This window comes from Zychaea mexicana (genome assembly GCF_025766255.1).
Source record: "Zychaea mexicana strain RSA 1403 chromosome Unknown BDB00scaffold_43, whole genome shotgun sequence".
In the NCBI taxonomy this organism is placed as follows: domain Eukaryota; kingdom Fungi; phylum Mucoromycota; class Mucoromycetes; order Mucorales; family Lichtheimiaceae; genus Zychaea; species Zychaea mexicana.
This window is the reverse complement of record NW_026516706.1, coordinates 6,983-30,418: the sequence shown is the minus strand read 5'-3', so window position 1 is coordinate 30,418 and position 23,436 is coordinate 6,983. Positions and strand designations below refer to the sequence as shown.

General features: G+C 40.1%; 7 protein-coding genes across 7 annotated transcripts; 5 read left to right on the top strand and 2 right to left on the bottom strand.

The window, feature by feature from the left end:
* Positions 1 to 60: 60 nt before the first annotated feature.
* BDB00DRAFT_872991 (uncharacterized protein) lies at positions 61 to 3,712 on the top strand (the record flags this gene model as incomplete). Its single annotated transcript, XM_053127028.1, has 15 exons — positions 61 to 167; positions 254 to 298; positions 379 to 545; positions 612 to 679; positions 774 to 884; positions 969 to 1,094; positions 1,209 to 1,675; positions 1,750 to 1,847; positions 1,958 to 2,183; positions 2,264 to 2,382; positions 2,491 to 2,616; positions 2,713 to 2,874; positions 2,970 to 3,058; positions 3,164 to 3,489; positions 3,595 to 3,712. 15 exons carry the CDS (start codon positions 61 to 63, stop codon positions 3,710 to 3,712), a joined length of 2,355 nt encoding a protein of 784 aa, XP_052979035.1.
* A 724-nt stretch (positions 3,713 to 4,436) lies between these two features.
* Positions 4,437 to 5,422, top strand: BDB00DRAFT_415820 (uncharacterized protein). The gene has a single exon (XM_053117298.1). The coding sequence runs from the start codon at positions 4,472 to 4,474 to the stop codon at positions 5,309 to 5,311; it is 840 nt and encodes a 279-aa protein (XP_052979034.1). The 5' UTR covers positions 4,437 to 4,471; the 3' UTR covers positions 5,312 to 5,422.
* Positions 5,423 to 6,236: 814 nt separating this feature from the next.
* On the top strand, positions 6,237 to 7,431 carry BDB00DRAFT_826322 (uncharacterized protein; the record flags this gene model as incomplete). The annotated part of the gene is made up of 2 exons (XM_053123714.1): positions 6,237 to 6,242; positions 6,411 to 7,431. 2 exons carry the CDS (start codon positions 6,237 to 6,239, stop codon positions 7,329 to 7,331), a joined length of 927 nt encoding a protein of 308 aa, XP_052979033.1. The 3' UTR covers positions 7,332 to 7,431.
* A 2,387-nt stretch (positions 7,432 to 9,818) lies between these two features.
* Positions 9,819 to 11,609, bottom strand: BDB00DRAFT_826298 (uncharacterized protein). The gene is given in 5 exon segments (XM_053123713.1): positions 9,819 to 9,897; positions 9,967 to 10,215; positions 10,232 to 10,338; positions 10,486 to 10,625; positions 11,252 to 11,609. 4 exon segments carry the CDS (start codon positions 11,394 to 11,396, stop codon positions 9,972 to 9,974), a joined length of 636 nt encoding a protein of 211 aa, XP_052979032.1. The 5' UTR covers positions 11,397 to 11,609; the 3' UTR covers positions 9,819 to 9,897; positions 9,967 to 9,971.
* A 1,561-nt stretch (positions 11,610 to 13,170) lies between these two features.
* Positions 13,171 to 15,094, bottom strand: BDB00DRAFT_764829 (uncharacterized protein; the record flags this gene model as incomplete). Its single annotated transcript, XM_053119478.1, has 6 exons — positions 13,171 to 13,538; positions 13,863 to 14,102; positions 14,379 to 14,550; positions 14,656 to 14,693; positions 14,858 to 14,871; positions 14,982 to 15,094. 6 exons carry the CDS (start codon positions 15,092 to 15,094, stop codon positions 13,171 to 13,173), a joined length of 945 nt encoding a protein of 314 aa, XP_052979031.1.
* A 533-nt stretch (positions 15,095 to 15,627) lies between these two features.
* On the top strand, positions 15,628 to 16,221 carry BDB00DRAFT_788421 (uncharacterized protein; the record flags this gene model as incomplete). The annotated part of the gene is made up of 1 exon (XM_053120801.1): positions 15,628 to 16,221. The coding sequence occupies one exon, from the start codon at positions 15,628 to 15,630 to the stop codon at positions 16,219 to 16,221; it is 594 nt and encodes a 197-aa protein (XP_052979030.1).
* Positions 16,222 to 20,603: 4,382 nt separating this feature from the next.
* On the top strand, positions 20,604 to 21,314 carry BDB00DRAFT_764739 (uncharacterized protein; the record flags this gene model as incomplete). The annotated part of the gene is made up of 1 exon (XM_053119476.1): positions 20,604 to 21,314. One exon carries the CDS (start codon positions 20,604 to 20,606, stop codon positions 21,312 to 21,314), a length of 711 nt encoding a protein of 236 aa, XP_052979029.1.
* Between the last annotated feature and the right edge of the window lie 2,122 nt (positions 21,315 to 23,436).

Here is a 23,436-nt window from a genome sequence, read left to right as displayed (position 1 = left end):
GACCCAATTCTGTAACTACCTCTTCTTTTATCCGCACTTGCCTATTGTAAATTTGAAATAATGGCTTCTCCACCACTCGACAACGCTGAATTCGAAGACGATGATCCCGATTCGCTTCTTGTTAATGTGAGCGTGTCTGAAGTACGCGGTATAGAAAAGCGTACAAGGTAACATACCTTCATTGTAAGGGCCATAGGGCATGTCATTCTCGACCTCGTGCTGATGCTGATGCTGATGCATAAGGTAATCGTAGATCGAGCATCGAAACACAAAAACAGAAACTTCGCTCGATGGTTGGGTAAGCCTTCCTCAACTTTGCTTTTCTCTTTCAAATGTTTCTGTTATGAGGAAACTCATGATGGGTTGTCGCATTTATAGAGAGCAGTACCTGGACCTTATTTCAGCAGCAGACGCCATCATTGCCATGAGCAAAAACGCGCACGCAGTACAAAATAAACTTGACCGTATGGAGGCAGCTTGCGATGTTTCGCTCATACGAAAAAAGGCTGCAGAAGCTAAAGCTGATCATAACGAAGAAGGACATGGTAAGAACGACTAATAACCGATCATATTAACAATGGAGCAAGAACCAACGCTTTCCTTTCCTCTAGATCAAAAGCGACGATATGTCTATGCACTTGCATCGTTAATCAAATCACTAGCCGATGTACCTGAACAAGTAAGTACTCGAATCCAGATTCATTGTTCTTTTGCACAAAATATATATCACTGGGTAATTTATGTACAGTCGTTAATGAGGTTTTTGTGACTAGATATGGCATGCACTGGAGAATCACAAGTATCTTCATGGTGCAAGGCTTTATGAGCTTGCAAGGATGGTGTATGAGTATCTGGATGTAAAAGCGGACGATGTCAATATCCAGGTAAGGAAAGATGAAGATGGTAAGGATAAGAGTAGAAGAGACTAACCATAAACAAACGATCCACCCATCCGTTCTATATACTAGGCAGCATTTCCAGTTGTACAGCGACAATGGGATGCTGTAAGCTTCTTCCGACCACAAATTATACAAAAATCTCTCTCGTATTTACGCAATCCCGATCAAACGTCTGAAAACGTTGCAGAAACCCTCGTATGTCTGATGCTGCTTGATAGTCAAACGTACTTTGAGACGATCGAACACTTGTTGGATAGCCGCACCACTGCCATTACCGACATTGTTACCAAGAAGCAGCAATAACAACAGCAGCAGCAGCAGCAGCAGTTGAGATTGGCATACCAGCTCAAAGAAGTGATCCAGATCATTCATCGTACGCTTACCTATGTGTACGAAATATTCACTAAAAACCAACTTGTCACCAACTACGTCCAAGAACTCGAAATGAACTTTATGTCCAAAAGTACAGCAGCCATTACGCGTGTTTTCTCACCTAGTACCAACGTGCACTTGTTGATGCGCTATTCACCAGAGAGCGTCCAAAACTATACGCCCAGCCTTGAAGCTGGTGAGCTCTTGTTACAACGCGACGTGCAGCAATTCGCTCAGTCATGGCTACAGAGTATTGAAGAACAGTTACAAACGCATTTGCAACTGCTGCTGCAACAGATTGATAGCCATGCAGTGCTCGTCGATGTCCGGTCACGTCTATGGGACTTTTTGGATACGGATACTACCGCCTCACATCGTCGAAGTGGGATGTTCTTGGAGCGACGGTCAGCGTCATGGTCCGAGACATGTCAAGGGTTACTTGAGCAACAGTATTCTGTTTGGGAATCTTTGTTTCGAGATGCATTAATGCACGGGCAAGAGAACTGATTGACATAAACGCCAAAACGTTATCTGATCAACCACGTCAAGTTATCTGGAAAAGAATTGAGTTTAGAGGTAAAAAAAGAAACGCGGCAATTCCAAGGTTGCTTCTTCTGTTTTCTGTCCTGTATAATATTTCGTTACAGAAAAGCCAACATGACGTTTTCTTTTCTCGAACCTCATAGATGCTTTGTCAAGCCAATCACTTGATAGCACCTCAATTCCATTACCCCATTCATCCGCAACAAAGGCTATTGAAAAGTTTAAAAAGGCACTCAACGACGCATCGCAAGGTCGTAGCTCATTGATACAAGAATTTCAACAAGCTTTCGACGACATACTCCAAACGATGAGAACGGACTTGGAGCATCATGAACAAAACACCGAAAAAGACCAATTTTATTCCAAAACGTAAGCATTTGATGATTATCATGGTATCTTCGGTTGTATACAGGGGATATTGATGTTCAAGAATCTATCTTTTCCGGTAGAGATACCAGCATGATCAGAAGCTACTTTCAGGATGCATGCTTTAATTCAATTACTGCATATACATCTGGGCTGAAAGAATTATTGATTGATCTGAAGGGCTGGACGGATGAAAAAGCTGGTAAGCACTTTGTCTTCCTTATAAGCTATGATTTCAATTATGAATCATAACATCAAATCATAACATCAAGAATCAGTGTTTAATCATCTGTTTCGCTTTTCTCTGTAGCAAACAGAATGAGTATTTTCGTGGGTCTATTAGCAAGAACCATTGCAATTTCATCCAAGGAGTTACCCCGAGCATTGGCGTTAACCAAATCGGCAACACTAGAACTGAAAAGCGGCGTAAATAGAGGTAGATATCGAATTCGTATACTATAATTGTTCCTTTCTCCATCCTATGAATGACTACAAACATTTATTACTGCTACCATTATTAATTTTCGGATAGATCCGAAATATAAGAAACTACAAGACAGCTTGCTTGACATTTTTCATAATTCACATGAGAACTGGATTTCAACGGTGGCTAAAGAGTTTAGCAAAAGTTTGTCAGCAGGATTGGCAAGAACAAAATGGAACGATGAATGTTCTGCTGCACTCGTTTGGGCTGGTAAGGATACCTAAGATCTAAAAGGGACTAGGGGAAATATTACTAAGAAAGCATATATTGTATATGATTTCTAATTTATTGACTCAATTTCGTAGATATCGCTGATGGTGATACCCGACTACCCATTCAGGCTACCAATGTCGTAGAACTTGCTGTGTATCAGGTCTGCGTCGAGTTACGACATGTAAATAGTATCTTATTAGACAAGGTGAGCCAATAAGATGACGTGTAAAAAGACCCTCTAGATATATAAACAAGGCAAAGAACGTTCTAATGCGGGGATATATAGTCCATCATGCAAGCATTGCGACAAGAGCTTGCAAAAGCAGCGATTAAATGTCTATCCGACTTTTACAACAGCACACAGCAAACCGACATTACTGAAAAGGGTGCAATCCAGCTAATCTTTGACATCCACTTCTTAAACCTGATTTTCCAAGACGGTGTCATGACCGACAGACTACGCAATCTTATGGAGAAAACCAAGGATTTTATTGATCCAATCAACTGGGCATCTTTCGAACCTCATTTCCTACCAAACGTGGAAAGATTCTGTCTTAAACAAACCTTATTGCTTGGTGTTTTGACACGTCCGAACAGAGAGGCATTCGAAAGGTAAATATAATAGCTAACAGGAGGGAAAGTGGGGTGGGGGAAAGAAACGCATAAACAACAAAAGATCTGGAAGTTATCTCGATTCCGACTAACTATTTGGTTTAGATCCCGGAAAGCGGCAAGTCAGCAGCAACAGCAACAAAATGTGCCTGCGATTGCGACCCAGGCACCACGGTTCACTTTATTACCAATTGGACATTTGACTAGTACGATTAGAGCATAGAAAGGGAAGAATGGCAATAAACGCAGTAATGGATTGTGTTGAAACTTAGACTAATAGACGCAGATTCATATTTAATAATAAAGAGAAAGAGAAACTATATGGCACAAGTATATATATATATATATATGTGTGTGTGTGTGACTAGATAACTGGGGAAAAAAGACATCTTCATTTCTTTCCCATTCAAGTTTCTTTATTAATACAGCACATGTTCAAGTCTACTGTACTTTTAATGGCGGCAGCCACAATGATGCTGGGCAGTACCGCACAGGCAGCTGATCTTCCCCGTTTCCGATCCATTCACGAGCGTAAGCTATTTCCAACTTGATATTACCTACTTGTCCATACTTATGGATGATAAATAGCGTATATATAACGCGCGTTAATATATGAATATTGCTGTAGTATGCTCCCAGAACTTGGTTTGCTCTGACGGCTTGTATTGCCGACGATATAACGGTGCGAATTATGGAACCTGTGAAGACCCTACTCATGTTTAAGCCTGGCAATACCCTAAAACTTTTCTCACGTAATAAATCATCCCAAAAACTCTCTTTTCACAGTTACTCTTTGCTACATTTCAGCGTATTAAATTTGTTGCTGCACTGCTAATTGGCTGACGACAGGTTTGTCATGGTTTAAAATAACCAACAGCAGCTCTTGCGCAGCAGCGTGAAGGTTGAAAGTCAGCTTGGGCCCATTTTTTTTTGTGGCTAACTCACAATCCTCTTCTACTTCTTACTTCATTGACTTGATAAAATGGAAAACCGTATTTACCAGTTAGAAAGTGGGGAATTGCCCGTGGCACAACCGTCTCTGTCTGGTCAACAGCAAACAAACAAAGACCACTCTCGTCTAAGATCAGCAGCTTCCCATTCACGTTCGCCGGACCGCCATGGTGGCAGCCTCTCGTCGGGGCTCAGTTACGTCCCACGTCCTCGAGAACTTGACTGGAGACGTGAAGATTATTATCGTGGTGAGTCAAGTAGTCCTGACCTTCATTATTATTACAGTGATGAGCTTCGCGAACCGATCCGCGGTGATCATTATGGTGGGCGTCGAGAATCGAGCCGTGATGACTACTATGAAAGACGTCGAGAAGCAAGCCGTGGTGGTGACCGTTATGACGGACGTCGAGAATCAAGCCTGGATGACTATTATGGAAGACGTCGAGAACCGAGACGTGATGATTCGTATAAAGATCGTCGGGAGCCTCGTCTTGCTTCGACCAGCTCTTCACTTATGCCGACATCGATTCCATTCACATCTAATGCTGCTGCTGCTGTTGCTGCTGTTGCTACTGCGCCTATGGCTACCGCTAACACGACCATCACCACTGCTCCCCAACCTGCTCCAACGCGAGGTATGTTTTCTTCCTTTTGTTTTTATAAAAGCAATCATCAAATTAATAACAATGGAAAACACAAATCACTGATGAATCATGTGTATAGGTATGACTGGCACGAATCTTATTCCTTTGGCGACTCGAAAAGCACCAAAAACGCTCATCGAGCGTGGTACAGTAATGCCATTAAAAATAACAACAATAGCAGCAGCAGCAGCAGCAACAAAAACAACAACAGCAGCAGCAGCAAATGAAACTACACAGCCTAACAGCGCACAGGTATACATGCACATCACACACGCTTAATAAGCCTTGTTCACAAGTCTTGTTTAGACCTAGAGAAAAAAACATTTTCCTTTCTAACATACAAACAAATCCTTTAGCAACCAGGAAAGAAAATGCAGCATATGCAATCGGTTAGTCTATGGCTTTATCATTTTGCCTTTGCATTTGTCGCATAATTTTCTTTTACTTTTCTTAACTTGTATAACCAACCGTCATCTATCAATGGAATGTAGTATCTCAACGGACCACCCGATCCGCCAACTGATCTTGTTGTTTGGACCGGTGTGTCGGCACGTATGCACCGTCGTCCGAAAATAATGGTTTTCAGCGGCGCTTTTGCCTTGGTGTGGGAAAAAGGCAACTACGAAAACAGAGCACATTCCTTTAAAGGTCCAAACAAGTCGAATTTTTATGCAGAATTCCTGGTATGGAGATTTGATTTTTTAAACTGTGAAATATATCATGCTGACATGAATTTTTTATTAATTTCAACCGTTGTAGGCTGCTCACGAAGCATTGAAGTCGACCCCGAAGACAAAGACCATTCTAATCAAAACAACAAGCGCAGAGTTGATCAACGGTAATCCTAGAAGGAATGGGAGAGAAAGAGAGAGAGAAAAGGGCTTGTTACCAATACAAATATCATGTTTGAATCAAATTAGCGATCCAGAACAACATTGACACGTCCCTCACAAGAGAGATCGTGTCGTTGCGAAGTGAATTACGAAGGCTAGTCGGGGAAAGAGCGGGTGTCTATTTTGTAAGTGCAAAGACTACATAACACTGAAACTTTATAATCAATGTTCTTCTCTGAGTTTGATCCAATTCTCATTTATTTCATAGAAAAAAGTTCCTTCACGCTGTGGCCTTCCCGAAAACGACCTGGCGTGTGCAATGGCGGCGGAGGCGCGGAAAGCCATAGAGTAAGAAAAGCAAACGATACAAAAAGTACTCACTCATTTTTTATTCGTTTCCTTCATTTATTTTACCTTCATCTTTAACAGGAAACCCAAACCACAGCCTTCAGCACAAGTCGATAGCACTCTTACCAATAAATCTACCACGCAGCAAGCCCAAGCATTTTTACAGCACCTAACTTGGAGCTCAACAAGCAGCACTCAAGCAACTCAGCAGCAACCGCAACAACAGCAACAACAGCAACAACAGCAACAACAGCAACAACAGCAGCAAGCACTAACCGCTCAGAACCAAGCTGCTGACTCTGGACAAAGCTTGGAAACAGTTCTGCGCCAACGGGCACTTGCATCTATGCAAGCCGACAACACTGTTTCTCCTTTGTCATTCATGTCTTACTCCTCTTCTTTGGCGAGTGCCAAAACTGTTCGACCCTTTGTAGCTCCTCAGATTGCATCCTCGTCGGTCAACCAGCAACAAGACAGAGTGGATGAGGATGGTAGGTTGGCAAAGGCTAGAAAAACCAGTTACTCGGACACGGCGACAGCGCATCAACAGGTGGAATCGCATACGAGGGATCCACGATTACGAAAAAAAGCGCCAGCTTCACAACAAGCTTATGCTAGTACAAGTGCAGTGGTACCACCACTATCAGCACCAGGTGCTCAACCGTTGCAGCCACCACAAGCACCACAGGAAGAACAGCAAATCAGGGCGCATCCGCAAACTCGTAAGGCCGGCCGCCATCTCCAAATGGTGCAGAACATCATTCGACCTACACCTGAAACAAGAAATACGGTGAAAAACCGTGGCTTGTCTTCGGAGAGGTCGAATGATCAGCACGCAAAACCGACACCGCCATCGTCTTCACCGGCAAACAACACCTTTACAGCACCAGCGCAAGATGGAGAAAGTGACGAAGAATTTTTTGATGCACTGGATTATTGGGTTGGTCAGCATTATGAAGACTTGAAGAAAGACACAAAAGGCGGCAGTGAAAATAAGGCTGATGATGATGGCGAAGGAAAGGCAGACCCTTCATCCACATTGTCCTGGATATCCGACCTCTTATAATTTCATATAATGCTGGTCAGCATCACCACCACCACCACCATACCTTATGTGTCTTATATATAAAAAGCAACAATAAAAAAGAATATATATCGTGTACCATTGATTTATCTCATAATAGCATATATCTTCCTGATTACTAGCAGCAATAGGAGATACATATGTTCACTTGTATTGGTGTGTATCATAGGATAACTTGTTCCGCACAGTTTTTACTGGCCACATGTCTCAACAATCGTCTTATCTAGATGGATTGTCGTTTGCCTATTTTTGTAACGTATCAAATATAGCCACTTAATATAAGGCATACTTTCTTCGAATAAGGCTCCTTAGACTGCTAAGCTAGATAATGGTAGTAACAATAGACAGCATTTTCAATGCTTCTTCTGGCCCCATTACTGTTGCTACATGTTGTCTTTTTGGACTAACAATGCTTACGCTCCTTTAAGCGACCACACTGCTCCAGTTAACATTACAACACTGGCTTTGATTTCTGATCTAACCGTGCAGCAGATAGCCGAACATCAAGTGCACACTCCTACCAAGATCGTACATAGTGCAGCAACAAGACGACTATGATAATGATGTAAAATGTTACATGTTCTATAGAGATAAAGCGTACTGTATGTGATGGGGGGGAAAAGGAAAATCACTAAAACTACCCAAAGTAGCCAATTGATGTGCTTTTGTTGCCTAGTGATGATAGATCGAAGTGTGGCGCTTATGTTATTTGTCATGGGAACCATCATCGTCTTCTCTGCAGCTGCGGACAAATGTAACAGGTACAACTGTATTGTTTTGTATAGAGTTAGTTATTCATACATTGCTTTACTAATGTAAATCCGACCTTGATTTTTTGCATTGGCATGCTTCTGTTCGTATGCACATACTACAGTCAACATGTATATGCGTCCAAGAGACAGAGAGAGAGAGAGCGACAGTAAGAAAGAGGAGAAAGAAAAAGGCCGTTGCTGTTGCTGCATTCAATAATTAACGCATGTTTTACGCCAAATTGCATATGTTAATGTAGAATATGCTATCTGGCAGCAGCAGGTATTCGTGAAACTAGTATTAGCATAACGTAAGTATAGTGTAATCAGCAAACGTATATGTGGAATGGGATGGATAGAAACTCTATTGCTTATCGAACTGCATGAATTCAAACGGGATCTTCTCGGTCACAAAGGTAGGCGCGACAAGTAGAAAACGCGGAAAAAGGTCGATGATGTTGCAATACCTACTTGTAGTAATATGTTTCTACTTTTACGACAAAGACACATGATATTATTTAGAAGCATGGATTATCACAATGAAGGGGAAAACTGGTAATTTCAGCAGTAACCAATTATGAATAGCTTCCTGTCACCCCTTCATTCGCACATTCTGCGCGTGTGTGTGATCTACTCACCCGTAAGCAAGATTCTTTTACACTAACACATAAAGAAATATAGCAGTAAGAACGAGGGTGCAGGTAAAACTCGCGTATCATAAGGGATCTGGAATGATCGGAGCTTGTGGAATATTTGACAAGGCAAAACACAGAGCTTTTTTGCGTGCCCCCGACCCGACAGACTTGATTCCGTCCTTCTTTCAATACGCCCAGACCCACCTGTCCCAACCCGCGGGTGGGGGGTATAACGGAAGCAAATGCTGTCGTTACGTTTAGAGAACACTACATAGTATACGGTGTATGTACGTATTGTGTATAGTTTGTTTACATCCTTTTTTTCTTATGGCGCGGCCTGCGTGAATGTTGATAATGCACGCGAAGTATACGCAGGATTAGCGAAATGTTATAGTGAACCTATATTTCTTTAGCCCAGTTTAAGCGGTTATTTTCACCTTCCAAACAAAATGATGAACGCCATTAGCAAAACGGCGTCGGGGCTACCTCGTCCATCATTGCGTCTGATCATCTCGGTTCAGCTCCACCGTGACCACTACCTCTAATCGAAGATTTTGGGTAATATCACTGTTGTGACATGGATTGGAGTTCTTGATTATTGTTTTTAGCTTTGTTCGACATAAATCATATTGGCTGCTAGAGTAGATTAAGTGAATGGCCATTGGAACGAAAGAGCATCATTTATGAAAGAAGGAAGGACGTCAGCTCATTTTGTATCTTTAGCTAAGCACGTTTTTCTTTGTTTGCTATTATTCGTTGTGCACCCCAACAAGACACACTAATGCACTGCATTAGGCCTTTCTGTTCTGACAATATCAAATCTTTTCTTCGTTCCTTTACGATTGTGACAATGACACGTAGAGTGGGGGAAAGAACAACTGCCAGCCTCACTACTACAATGATGTATTATATTTGCAGAGTGGCCTGATCTTTTTTTTTTCTTCTGTCCGTTTCTTTTTTGTGAATGTGCGCGCGTCGTTGTTCTGCCTGCGGCTTGAGTATGTATGACAGGACATGGAACTCAGATGTCACACCTTTGTGATCCGATAGTCGTATGTAGTACGATGCTGTTATATATATAGAAGGAGTCCGAGCCAAAGCGAAGGAAGGAAGCGGCGAGGAGAAATTCGGTCCCGATCGATAGTCCATTTGAATCATCATCAGGTTAGTTGCTTTTTGGTCCATTGCGGATCTCCGTTTGATGCCTACTCATTCCTCATACTTTATGTTTAGAAGAACTAGCCTAAAGTGTCAGCCAATGGCTCGAGGGAGCCATCATCATATCCGTATCTCCGAAACCATTGGCCCATCCGGCTGATCGCCAAAACAAAACAAACAATGGTCAATTCTTTATTTTTGTAGAATAGATCACGTTCCTTTCTCTGGCATGATGTGACAATTTTCAAAAGGAACTTCTTTTTCTGTTTCCGGCCGGTGAAGGGGGGGGGAGACGAAGAAAGGTTATCAAGGAGGAGCAGGAGACTAGTCAGAGTGCTACATGATGCTTGTTGGCATGTCATTCTCTCTCTCTCTCTGATTCCAGCAGCAATGCAGAGTAACGTAGTCTTGAAAGACGCGTATATCTTGGGGGTTGATGGAGAGAGCCTGGCCCAACAATCCATTGATTGGACCATAAAATGCGACCCAAAAAGAAAAGGTTAGGTTAGACAAGCGTTTTTAATATAATGCGTTGGTGGCGGCGTTCTAGTGAATATACACAACGCCAAAAGAAGATTAGAGACAAACACATACAGTAGTTGCACAGAATATATAGCAAAAAGGCGAATTCAATACTGTATTACTTGGTGTAACAGAGTCGACCTTGTAAAAGGAAGTAATAGGTAAGAAAATAGAGAGTATATTATATAGTAAGTAGGGTTGTTGACGATGGGCTGTAATATATGATATAGATATTTTAAAGGGAGAATTAAGCAGAAAGAAGAGATAGAAGGATAAGAAGTGGTTAGGTAGAGGTAGTAAGTGAATTATAGAGAAGATATTAGTAAGTGAGCAAAAATTAGAGTGTGTTGTTTTGTTCATTGCCGTCGTTGTTGTTTTTAGTGGTTGCAATGTTTGTTTTCTTGTTGATTCGCGTACAAATTGGTGTTTAGGCCGTCGCTTGAACGGCAGGTGCTGTGGCTGTGGGTGCAGCAGCAGGAGGCGATGATGCTACTGGCTCTTCTTCCTTCTTGGTCTCTTCCTTGGGTGCCTCCGCAGCAGTCTCGGCAGGAGCAGCAGCTTCTTCTTCAGCAGGCTTCTCTTGCTCGGTAGTAGCAGCGGCAGCAGGAGACTTTTCCTTCTTGTCTTTCTTGGTAGGCAAGCGAAGGAGCTTGGTCAAACGACGGCTCAAGTTGGTTGTAGTCGGGCCAGTAGATGTCTTCGTTTCTTCGTCTGGCTTGGATTCTGAGCATGACAATAAGTGAGTTACACATGTTCACATGCAAATGCCTGTTATCATCGATTACACACACATGGTCCCACAACCCATAACCCGAAAGATTGTCTTGTTTCTTTGTACGTACCTGTGGCAGGGGCAGGGGCAGCCTCTCCGGTGGTAGCTTCAGCAGCAGTCTCGGCAGCAGGAGCAGGAGTAGTCTCGCTGGCAGCAGCCGGAGCAGGGGTAGCAGCAGCTTCTTCCGAACCACTGCTAGGCGTCTTATCATCCTTCTTGTGGCTGAAGAACTTGTTCACAATGGTCGAGTGACGCTTGAGTTGGTCAATGACATTATCCTTGTGTTCCTTCGGAGTAGCTTCTTTGGGTGCTTCCGAAGATTCGCCAGCAGCAGCAGCAGTAGCAGTAGTAGCAGCGGCAGCGGCAGGCTCTTCCTTGGCAGGTGCTGCTTCTTCCTTCTTCTTGGGTGCTTCTTCAGCGGCAGCTATATTTTAAAGAGCATTAGGATAATGAGAATCATGCATGAAAGTAAAAAAAAACCAACCAACAAGAAAGGGTAATAAAACGCTTTAAGAGTAGGGTTACGGGACGAGAAACTAGTGTGATACGGTACCTTCAGGCTCAGCGGCAGGAGCAGCACTCGATGAGGCTCGGGACTCTAGAATAACCCATTTAGAGTTAGCTCATGGATCGTCGAACAAAAAAGCGGCCATCCAAAAAGAAGATTTGGGTAGCACAGGCTATGCCGAACTGGATGATGACATGGAAAATAGAAACTCCGCCCCTTCTATCACCACCTCATCACCACTCAGAAGAAAAAAAATGATGGCGCTTGGATTACCTTGCTGCGGTTAAAGAGGCCATTGATGTTCAAGAAGCGTGATCGTCTTTTTTATTCAGGCTTGACAGGTTGATCTTCTGTCTTTGCTGCCTCACCTTCAGCAGCAGCAGCAGCAGCGGGTTGTTCAGCTTCAGCAGCAGTGGCAGGTGTAGCTTCAGCATCGGTCTTTGCAGGCTCTTCAGTGACAGCAGCAGCAGCAACAGGCGAAGATGGCTGCTCTACTGCTTCATCCTTTTCTTTGGAAGGATGATCCTTCTTATCCGAAAATTGTTTCTTGGCCTTGTTCCAGACCATCGACAGACGCTTCGAGGTGTTGGATCGAGAAACAGTAGGCACAGGCTTTTCTTCTTTGGAAGCAGAAGCAGCGGCCTCTTCGACGGCGGCAGGCTTATCAGCAGATGCAGATGCTTCTTCAGGACTGGCTTCTCCGTCAGGCTTGTCATCTGCAGCAGCAGTAGCAGGAGCGGTGGCCTCCTTGGGAGTTTCCTCAGCCGTGGTGGTGGTGGTGACCTTGGATTCCTCAGCGGGAGGGGCAGCGGCGGGTTGTTCAGTTGTAGGCTTGGTGGCGTCAGTCATTATTAGGTTATTATCAGATACGGTTGAGGTAGTAATAGTAGTAGTAGTAATGCAGTAGATGGAAGAAGTACTGGCTACAAAGTACTTGAGAGAGATGATGTGTGAAAAAAGAAGAAAAGGAGAACAGGAAATGAAAATGCGTAGTAGGTGCCATTTTATATTCGGATCACGATTCGATCAGCTGACAAATGATATAGAAAACTTGCTGTGGCAGCCTCACGTGTGTACCACCTACCTACCTACACGCTTTGCTCTTTCCACCCACTACCCAACCACCTTCCTCCCCCGAAAGAAAAAGTGACACGAAAAGCAACTCGGGTGCAAAACAATAAAAAGATGTGTGGCCCACACGCCCAAACAACAGCAACAGCAGCACATTGCAATCAAGTGTTTATATTGGCTACGGCGTTAATAACATATGTGGCTATTGCACAGCAGCCCAAAATAGATACTTGTCCTTTCTTCCGTTACCTTCTTCTTCTTCTTCTTCTTCTTCTTCTTCTTCGCAACACATGTAACAGCACGCACGCACACACATATATGCATCAGATAGCGTTGTCTTCTTCTTGATCTTCTTGTGTCCACGCCCACAGACAACTCCCCTCACTCCGTTTATTTTGCTTTAAAATCATGATGAAACGTCTTCGGTATAATTGGCAGGAAACATGCCTTTCCGGGTCCCTATCTCGCCTTCCCACCACGCTTGACGATCTCCTTTCCGTTGAGTCACAATGATATAATCGCCCTCGGAAAACGTCAGATCGCCCGGCTGTTCGCCACTAGAGTTGTATTTTGCCACCACCACCGTGGACTCTCCTTGCTGTTGATCGAATCCAGAAGGATTCTTTTTGGTATCGCTTGCGTAAAAATGCTCGTAACCTGGTGACGCAGTGTACCCAGGCGCTGTTGCTGCTGCATTGCTACTGTTGTCGCTTGCAGCTGCTGCTACTGGTTCTGGCTGGTAACCTCCTGACGATGACGGGGATGTGGATGCGCCTTGTTTCACATCACCGGTCGCTGTCGATGCATACATGTTTGGATTGTTCGAAGGTTCGTATGGAGGTGGCGGTTCATCAAAGGAAACATGCTGCTGCTGCTGCTGTTGTTGTTGTCCTTCTGGTGGCTTTTGAAAGCTAGAACGTCGCCATGCGTCGTTTGTACCTGTTGCTGCTGCTGCTGCTGCTGCTCCGTTACCAACTCCGGGAATGTTATTGTATCGTGGAGAGTAAGGTGAAGAGGAATGATAAGGCGATGAAGGAGGTTGCTGTTGTTGTTGTTGTTGTTGTTGTTGCTGTGATGGTGGTACAGGCAAGGGTGGACCCTTCTTTGGAGCAAAGGGCATGCCGGGTCGCGGACCTGCGCCAAGCGATGCCAAAATATCGTACAACCGCTGAGCTTGAGGAGGTCGAGGCACTCCACCTGTCAAAATCTCTCGTGCACCAATACTTCTTCCGTAAAACGCCGCGTTTGTGTTCACGCGTTCGGATATCTTGGAACCTTCAAACGAGTACCCTGTAAACACGGCACTACTAGTCAATATTTGTTTATTTACCACCACCGCTCAGCTCCCACCCAACACACACACATGAAGAAAAGGCACAAGCTGGTTTCTATTTTTACCTGCAAATAAACCTTTGGATGCACTACAGTAGACACCACACACACACACATGACATTTAAAGAGAGCACCATGTGAGCTTTCTGCAGCTGCGTCCCCATTGTTATGCTTATTCACCCGCCCAACCATGGTATGATAACTACTTTTCTTCCTTCCTTCCTTCCTTCCTTCCTTCCTTTCTTACCTATAAGCATAGGTCGCAGAGATATACTGGCCACTTGATGCGGCTGCTGACACATTGGCAGCGCGACCCAAAGGACCTGCACTCACAGACACGTTGGCGCCCAGCTGAAGTTGACCTCCGCCATCGAAAAATGACTTGACTGCAGCTCGATAGTTCATGACGATGATCGAGTCTATCACTTCAACGCCTGCTTGGTGTCCAAATCCCTAGTGGCGTTCCCATTCAAAGAGTTAGCCAATGTCCAGCGACAGGGTGATAATTCGTATATCATACGTCACAAGACAAACTCCTCTGCTATCGAATGAACGTACCAATGCTCCCATAGAAATTCCAGAAGGCGCGGACCAACCTTTTTGACGTTGCTCAAAAGTGGTTAAGACACATCATAACGACCATCGAACATTGTATTGGGCAGTCGGTCGGTCACCCGCTGCATTTCAAACCTTCCCCAAAACCCAAGCAGCCAACCAACCCTCCCCCTCCCCCACCCCGGTAAGCATTTTCTACACTTACTTCCATCTGGTAACCTGTAAGACAATAGAGAAAAAAATAACCAAAGAATACCATCCCGTAATTAGACACTCTCACTTGTAATAATAGGTATCCCCACATCCAATAGTGTCCTTCGCCTGCTTACCGTGCAATGATAATTCCCGTGCCTTTCTTGGCCGATACCATAAACCCTCCTCGATACATTCGAATAAAGACGAGTCCATGCGCATTGGCAAGAACACTTTGAGGAATGAGCATTTGTACATCGCGTTTGCTTGGATCTATTACCAGGTCATTGGCTCAATTAGCAACTTTTCATTTCCTCCCAGATCAGCCCTTCCAGATCAGACCAAGCACGTAAAGCAACACTCGATCTTGCATAAAAAGGAGGACTGACCTGTAAACAGTTCGAGAATCTGTATGGCGCGAGCAGTGTCCCCTTATTCATATGAAAATATGCGTCAGTTTTCAGTGCATAACGAACGACGTGACCGTACTTTACCTTGTAGTTATTGAGCTGTTCTTGTTACCATTGTTGCTTTGCTTTGCTTTGCTTTTGTTGTAGTCAAAAAATGAGAAAAAAGGGAAAGACAAGAACAAGAAGGAGGGTTTTTTATGTGCATGATTTCAAGTATCGGGATCCAACTTTTTTGATGGGCACACTCTCACACACTTGGCGCAGTCACCCTCCAACTTTCTTTTTTTCCGCCATGGAAGCTCTTTCTCTCTCTTTGTTGCCAAGACCTGTCCTCCTCCTCCTCCCCTACAACTCACTCTTAAAAGGGTGAAAAATGGCCACGAACAGACCGGGCTATCGTGATTCCAAAACACCGCGGGCCGTCAAAGTCTATTCCATTGCTCAAGAGTCGCGTTACCTCGTTTACGAAAACGTTCCAGCCTTAGGTCTAGTCGACAATCTCACTGCTCAATGCCAATCGTTTGGATCTGTGCAGCAACACGGCATGCTCGACAGTCATGCTGCTTCAGACGAGTTCCACGATGTCGTCTGGGTTCAATTTGCAACGGTCATGAGTGCTCGTAAAGCTAAGCGCACGATGGACGACAGGCCGTTTTTTGCCAATGTGTTGCGGGTTTCTTATGCACCAGAATTTGAAACTGTGGAGGATTTTCGAAATAAACTCCAGGAACGCCACAGATCAGCAGCATCCTCCTCCTCCTTGGCTTTGCAACAACAACGGCAACAGAAAAAGTCTCGGTTAAAAGATCAGCGATCTATTATTACTGCTGCTGCTACTGCTGCTTTTGCCACCGCCACCCTGGATACAAAAGCTGTGCAACCAACGATCGGCCCTGTTCCTTATGCTGCTTCCCAATCATCATCACCCAATGCTCAGCAAGCCAAGAAAAAGCGAAGGCGAATTTAAAAATAACTTTTCCTTTAGACTTATAACATCATATTGTTTTTTTAAGTTTAGGTTTCATGCTCAAACATGGCTTTCATATGTGCATTCACCAGCCACGACGTTCGTGGAAGAAGGGGAGAAAGGAGCAGCTTCGTCCGGGATCCTGGATACGTGCTGTTTCACAAAGAACTTTCTATTTATATATATAGCACCACATCAGAATCCACTATTTGCAAATTAGTGCTGTAAATACACTCTAGTGCTGTAAATACACTCTTTTCCAGAATCAAAGTTGCACCCCGTCAGTTCGAAAGTCACAGGTCATCAACAAAAGAAATCGTGTCTGCTCAGAAATCTTTGCGTGTGATGACGAATCTGATGTCGTATCCATTTAAGAAGTTGTAGTACATAAAGGCTTACCTGTATAGACACGTCAACTTTTCAGGCCCTACGTTTTTCTCTTTTCCGTACATATAGTTTTTTATTCGAAATTGCGCAACCAGTTTTTTTATGAAGATGGCCAGGGTCATGTCGTTGACGAGCATGGATGTCCTAAGCTTATCGATTATGTCGTTGATGAGGAAGTGTACGCTCTTCAGACCATTAGTTCTCATAGTAATTATTTGCACACTTTGACAAGTGAGCATCACAGCGGGCTTACAGCTTTGCATGTTGAAGAGCCAACCGACATTGATATTCGCATCAAAAAAAGGACCCTTAAGCGTACATACACTGCATACACTGATCAGGATAAGGTTATATTTTTCAAATTGATGTTTGAGAAGGTTTTAAGTGCATCAGCTGCTGCAAAGTAACTAGGAATACATATTCATTCGGCACAAAGATGGGCGTTGCTGTTTGAAAAGGACCCTGAAGCGCACAAACAGTGGTCGCCCACGCAATCTTAATGAAGAACATAAAAAATTTATTCTAGAGTGCATTGATGAAAATCCTTCGATTGTCCTAGAATAGTTGATGGAGCGACTACTTCAATATTTGATGAATTTAACGTATCCAAAACGACGCTATATCGATTTGTGAAGAATGGATGCAACTTAACATCAAAAAAGGCTAGGTTTCAACCTGTAGATAGAAACAGCAAGGCTAAGATCCAAGAGCGCCTCGACTGGATATGCAAGAGAAGAGGGACATGACTGACCTCGACTTCATAAAAAACTGTGTCTTTCTTGATGAATCTGCCTCTCATATTAACATGAAGCACAGCATGGCGTGGTCTATAGAAGGCTCACCTTCTGTCGTGACTGTGCCAAAAACAAGAGCAAAGACAACAACTATCTTGGGTGTAATTTCTTCGTCTAACGTGATTAAATGCAGCTTGAGACTTCCAAAAGTGCCGTCCAAGAAAAGAAACCGTACAGATCACTCTGAAACTATAAGTAAAGGAACTGTAACTGGTCATTATCTTTAGTTTCCTTAAAGCTACAATGGATGAGATGGACAAATATTAACAGATCAAGGGTCATTATTTGGTCCTGAATAACGCCCCTATTCATAAAGCCGAAGACATCTCTAAATATATTGAGTCTTGAGGATATCGATGTGTCTATCTTCCATCATACTCAACTGAACCCAATCTCATTGAGCAATTTTGGTCAGTTGTTAAGAGCAAAGTTAAGCATAATAGATTCTTAGAAAGCAAGACCTTGATGATGCGAATCAGTGAGGCATCCAATAGCTTAAAGTTGAGTGATTTCAAAGGTTTCGTTTCTCATTCTTATAGATGCTTAGATAATTGTTGTAATAGAGAGCAACTGTGATGCCCTTTTTCACTATTATCCAACACTTTAGCCCTAAAAATTACTATAGCTATGAAGTAAAAAAGAAAAAAAGAAAAAAAAAAATAGGTCTGCACTTGAGAATGTATGGTGCCCGCCACCTAGAAACAACAAGTGGACATTTCAAAAATTTAAGGTTCCGCCTTTATAAATTTCCATTTTTAGTTAAGTGATATTTATTCATCGAAAATTTGCTAGTGGGACTTATATTTTTTCTGCTTTTCATCCAGTGAGTCCTTTCTCAGAGGATGACTTAAATAAACAAACTACTCTCACATGATTCTTCTTACATAATTATTAGAAACTGACAGTTCTCTTTGAACGCACAAGAAATTTACTTAATTGTGTTCTTTGACTCTTGCACAATTTTAAGGTTCTTCTGGTACTTGTTGAGTCTCCCCATTGTATAGAATGTTTTGGAAAAAGAAAGAACAATAAAACTGTCATCCTACTTATAATTTACCTAGCACCATTACAGTCAATGTTGATTGGAAGGCTGAGCTATATATTGCACAAATGCTTACCACTAATGTTACACTACCTTCTTAATATGGAAATCGCCGTTTCAATGTCATATACTATAGTGTATAGTAGGGTGGACATTCTGACAAAATCCTCTGCTAAATTTTGAAATCGACACTAACTTCAACACTTTATTTCTCATTTTTTTTTGCTCGTATGGATACAAAAACGTTTCATAGAATTATTTTTTGAGCCTTTCTCTATCGTTCTATGAAGCCAAAAAAGTAGGTTGTATAAGTGAAAAAAGTTGAAATAAAACATTGAAAATTGGTCCAAAAATTTACATTTCTAGGTGGCGGGCACCATATAAGTTGGAAAAGCTGAACACAATTCCTAAGTCTGTCAAACGAGGTGCTACAAAAGTTTATGAACATGTTTGGCGGCTGGCAACAATATGTTTGAGTGCTTCACGATTTCTATAAATAACCACATATACCATCTTTACTAACCCTCCATAACTAACCACGTTCTAGTTCTTAGAAGGTAGGCGCACGGTAGACACATGGAGAGGATTTTCATACAGCAGCATCAATTTAATTGGTCAGTGACATTCAACATTGATTTTACATCCACCTGACATCCACTGGCCATATTAGGTAATCCTGAATAATATTGTCTACATGTTAAATCGATAGAAGTCTATAATAAGCATTGTACCTGTCTCTTATAACTAGAACACAAGCTAAAACATTTAACAAGTGATATATATACTCATATACAGCAAAGGACTATTAAGGAATAAAAACAAGTCACAAAACGTATTCCCTTGCTTCTTTCCTTTCTCTTTCAAGTATTTAAAACTACGATACTATCTGTTGGTATAGTGTGCAGAGCAGACAAATAATTAACAAAGATTAAATTTTATAAATGCGTCTGTCCATGAAGGGAGACGTTGTCAAGGGATAAAGCAGAAAGTAAAGCAGAAACATTTGTCATCACAATGTAATCCAGCTACACTAATCGTTTTGGGAAGCTTTGCCGACAGTCAAAGTTCTCCAAATAATCTTCTGAGTGCAGGGAAGCGGCAGTAAACTTCATATTTTCCTGTACTGCTAATCCTGTCAACAATGATGTAGTGAACGCAGGCATTATTACTATGAGAATCCTTCAATATCTAACTAAAAAAATAAGATAATTATATATTAAAATAAGATTTAATTTTTAGAATAACAATTGAATGTTAAATATCATTTAAAATTTTTACCATATTCAATAGTATAGCAAGCTTCTTGACGTCCAAGTATTCCTTAAAAGTGTAGGATTAATATAAATTTCAATAAAAAAAATAATTATAGAATTTAATAGTAGGTAAAACAATTCTCTTATAACTATAGAATACATGTAATTTTAAAGATATCACATACATTTTTTCCAGCATAAAAATTTATTCCAAAAATATTGTTATATAATAAAAATTGAATTTTAAATATTGAAAAAAAATGACATCAGAAGGATTTATATATTAATAATGAATTAAATAGAATATACAATGATTATTGGAAATATCTTTTAAGTAGAGATTATAGAAAAACATGTTCAATAAAATATTACAGAACAAAAATACAAAAGCATTCCAAACATAGATAAGGTTAAAGTTAATGTTTATAATAAGTTAGGAGCAATTGCAGTATATATATTTTTGACAAGTTTTTGTAATAATATCAAAATACCTGGTGCATATAATGATTTAGAGAAGTATATTTTGTTATTGGAGTTTTTATTGAATGGTCTTTCAATGAGTAAAATGACAATTTATATACCAGAAAGTAATTTTTATAGAATTTATCAAGCTATATTTATTACACAAAAAGAATTATTATATCAAATGGTTGGATTACATGATTTAAAATTGTTTTTCAACAAATATATTAAGGGTATTATATTCTAAAAAGAAAAATCTAAATTTATTTGATCATGTGAGATTATTTATGGATAGACATCATAGTAAAATAGCATATCAAGATATAATTTTTAAACAAAAAGGAACTTTATTCTTATAAACTAAAAACGAATGGTCTGAATACTCAATTCATAATAGATTGTAATAATATATGTGTTGATGTATCCAATTCTTTACTATGTAAAATGAATAACTATGACAATATTTTTTTAGATGTTGCATTAAATAAATTTTATAAAGATACAGATTGTATATGTTTTGATGGTTTATATGAGAATACGGTAAATGAAGTTATAGAAAAGTATAATAATGCTGGATTATCTATTACAATTAATAACTTTTGTTATCCTATTAAAAAAGATAAAAATGTAAATATAGAGTTAGATGAATTAAACTACAATAAACAATTAGGTTCATTTAGATCATCAATAGAATCATATTTTGCTAATTTTGGAGAAAGGTTCAAAAGATTTAATGCTCTACATAAAGTCAGAATAACTGATAATGAATTATATAATGTACAGTTAAAATTAGCAATAGCTTTATCTAATATAAAAGAATTTACTGTTTTAGCAAACATAAAAGAGACAAATTATTATAAAAAATGGATGGATGCTGATTATGATTATATATTTACTGGATTAAACATTGGAAGGAATACAGAAGATTTAAATGACTTAACAAACAAAACAAAATATAAATTGGAAAACATGAATAATATAAAGAATCATCAAAATAATATATTGAATGGATTAGTTTCTGTAATTAATAATGATAATGATATAATAATGAGCGATAATATAATAAACAAATTTCCAGATCTATCAAAAAATAGTAAAAATAATATTGAAATAGATCAGAAAATGATAAGACCTATGAAATTCAATATATTATAAAACATAAAGGGAATACAGAAAACAGACAATTTTTTGTTAAATAGAGAAACTATGATAAAGAACACAATAGTTGGGTTAAGGAATGTGATTTTATAGAAAAAGACATTATAGATAGGTATTGGAGAACTATAATTTTTGAATAAGAGAATCCTTCAATATCTAACTAAAAAAATAAGATAATTATATATTAAAAGAAGATTTAATTTTTAGAATAACAATTGAAAGTTAAATCTCATTTAAAATTTTTATCATATTCAATAGTATAGCAAGCTTCTTGACGTCCAAGTATTCCTTAGAAGTGTAGGATTAACATAAATTTCAATAAAAAAATAAATTATAGAATTTAATGGTAGGTAAAACAATTCTCTATGCAAGATGTTAGTATGTGTAATAGTGTGAGATAATGTGCGGTAAAACTTACCTAATTAACTGCTTGATGTCGTCTAGGTTGGTAGATAAGGCTGCATAGTCAAATACAACGAGACATACTTCTGATTCTGTTTTGGATAAAACTGAGAGCATCGCTATATCGGATGTGTACCGAGTTGAATTTTATCACAGTCCTCGCTTTTCTTTAAACTTACTCTGTGTGGTATGTACCAACGCAATCATCAAGTTGAAGCTGGCTTAGCTCCACGAGTTCTGATATATCTCGAGACCCATTGCGCTGTTGGCTCAGCTTTTTGGGGAGATGTAGACTTGATCTGCAAGTGAGCGGCTCCGAAGGCAGTGAATCATTTTGTTTAATAAAGTGTCAAGAGCGTCATTGGTAAGGTCATTTGGTGACTTGTACGCATAACCAATGATTGTAAAATTGTCCTTCTTTAATCCCTGGATAAATGATATGTAGCAATCCTGGTAATTGCTGATATTTTGTACTAGAAATGCTTTACATTCAGTATTAGACTTTTTCACCATTACAGCAGGTATACAGTTATACAGTACCTCTATCAGCTAGTTTCATCACATATAAAGCTTTATGCTGTATGCGTGCTCCACCACTTAGGCGTTTTCTCGTATCATTAGCTTTTAGATATGCAACCTTCTTACTGCTTGCGAACTGCGTGAAGTTTGAGGTCGTTCTTCCATTGAATAGTGTGGTGTATGTTGCGGCGATTTCGAAAATTTGCTGTGCTGTCAGTTCAGTGTATTTGTAAACTGATTCGTTGTATGGATTGTAGGGGAGAAAGACGTGGTTGATGAATTCAGGGAATTGTATATTCCATTAACAAAAACAATAAAGAAAATAATACCATAGAACCAATTAGTGGTTTTACAAATCCAACAAATTGAGTTAGATTTAGCTCAGTAGTATTGAATAGATCCCATTCATAGATTGAATCAACAGTAATATTTTCTGAAGATGGATTGGAATTATTTGATTGGGATGAAATAGTTTGAGTATTTGAAGAAGATTTTGAATCTAATAATTCTTGAAATTGTTTATTCCATTTTTCTTTTTCAAACTCAAATTTATCTCTTTCTAAAAGATGTTTTTGTTCTTCAAGAATTAATTCTCTTTCTTTCAATCTTGAATCATTTTTTAATTTCATTTTAGTTAAATGATATATTGAAGTAAGACCACCTAATGTTCCAATTGCACCTACTGTTTTAAAAAATTGCTTTGAATCAAAATGTGTGAACATAATATTATAATAAAGGAGAATCTCTTAATCAAGGGGTTGGTTTACATTGTCATCTCCTTACTTTTATAGTTTGTAAGAAAGACTAAAACTAAACAAATTTGAGGTGATTAAGATTGGTAGAAGTTCAACTATTAAAAATCTTAAATTGAAATAATCCTCTATGATGCAGTAAATCTATTTAGGTATTAAATATCCCCAATCAACCCATATGTTATTCTTGTTTGTGTGAATCTAGGATAAACTCTGGGTAAGAATCTCTTGTATAATTGTGAATAACAATAATTTATATACATAAAATAATCTATTTATTATTTATCTTGTTAGTAGTAGTCTATTAAAAAGACGAGGGAGGAAAAGGGGAAATCAAAATAAAAGGTAGATTTTAAGGTTTCTTGTCGTCTTAAAACTATACTGCTTTTGCACCCTGGATATCTAGGTAACAAACCAAACCAAGCAAATGTTAATGGTATTAGTAT

Bases quoted from the DNA above. Each gene is read 5' to 3' on its own strand.
- BDB00DRAFT_415820 (XM_053117298.1), top strand. From the start codon at position 4,472: ATGGAAAACCGTATTTACCAGTTAGAAAGTGGGGAATTGCCCGTGGCA.
- BDB00DRAFT_826298 (XM_053123713.1), bottom strand. From the start codon at position 11,396: ATGATAAGACGCCTAGCAGTGGTTCGGAAGAAGCTGCTGCTACCCCTG. The intron at 10,626-11,251 runs GTACAAAGAAAC...CATATATTACAG, and splicing joins CCTGCCCCTGCCACAGGTAC to CCCATCGTCAACAACCCTAC. The intron at 10,339-10,485 runs GTATGTGTTTGT...TTGTTGGGCCAG, and splicing joins ATATATTCTGTGCAACTACT to GCTCTCTCCATCAACCCCCA.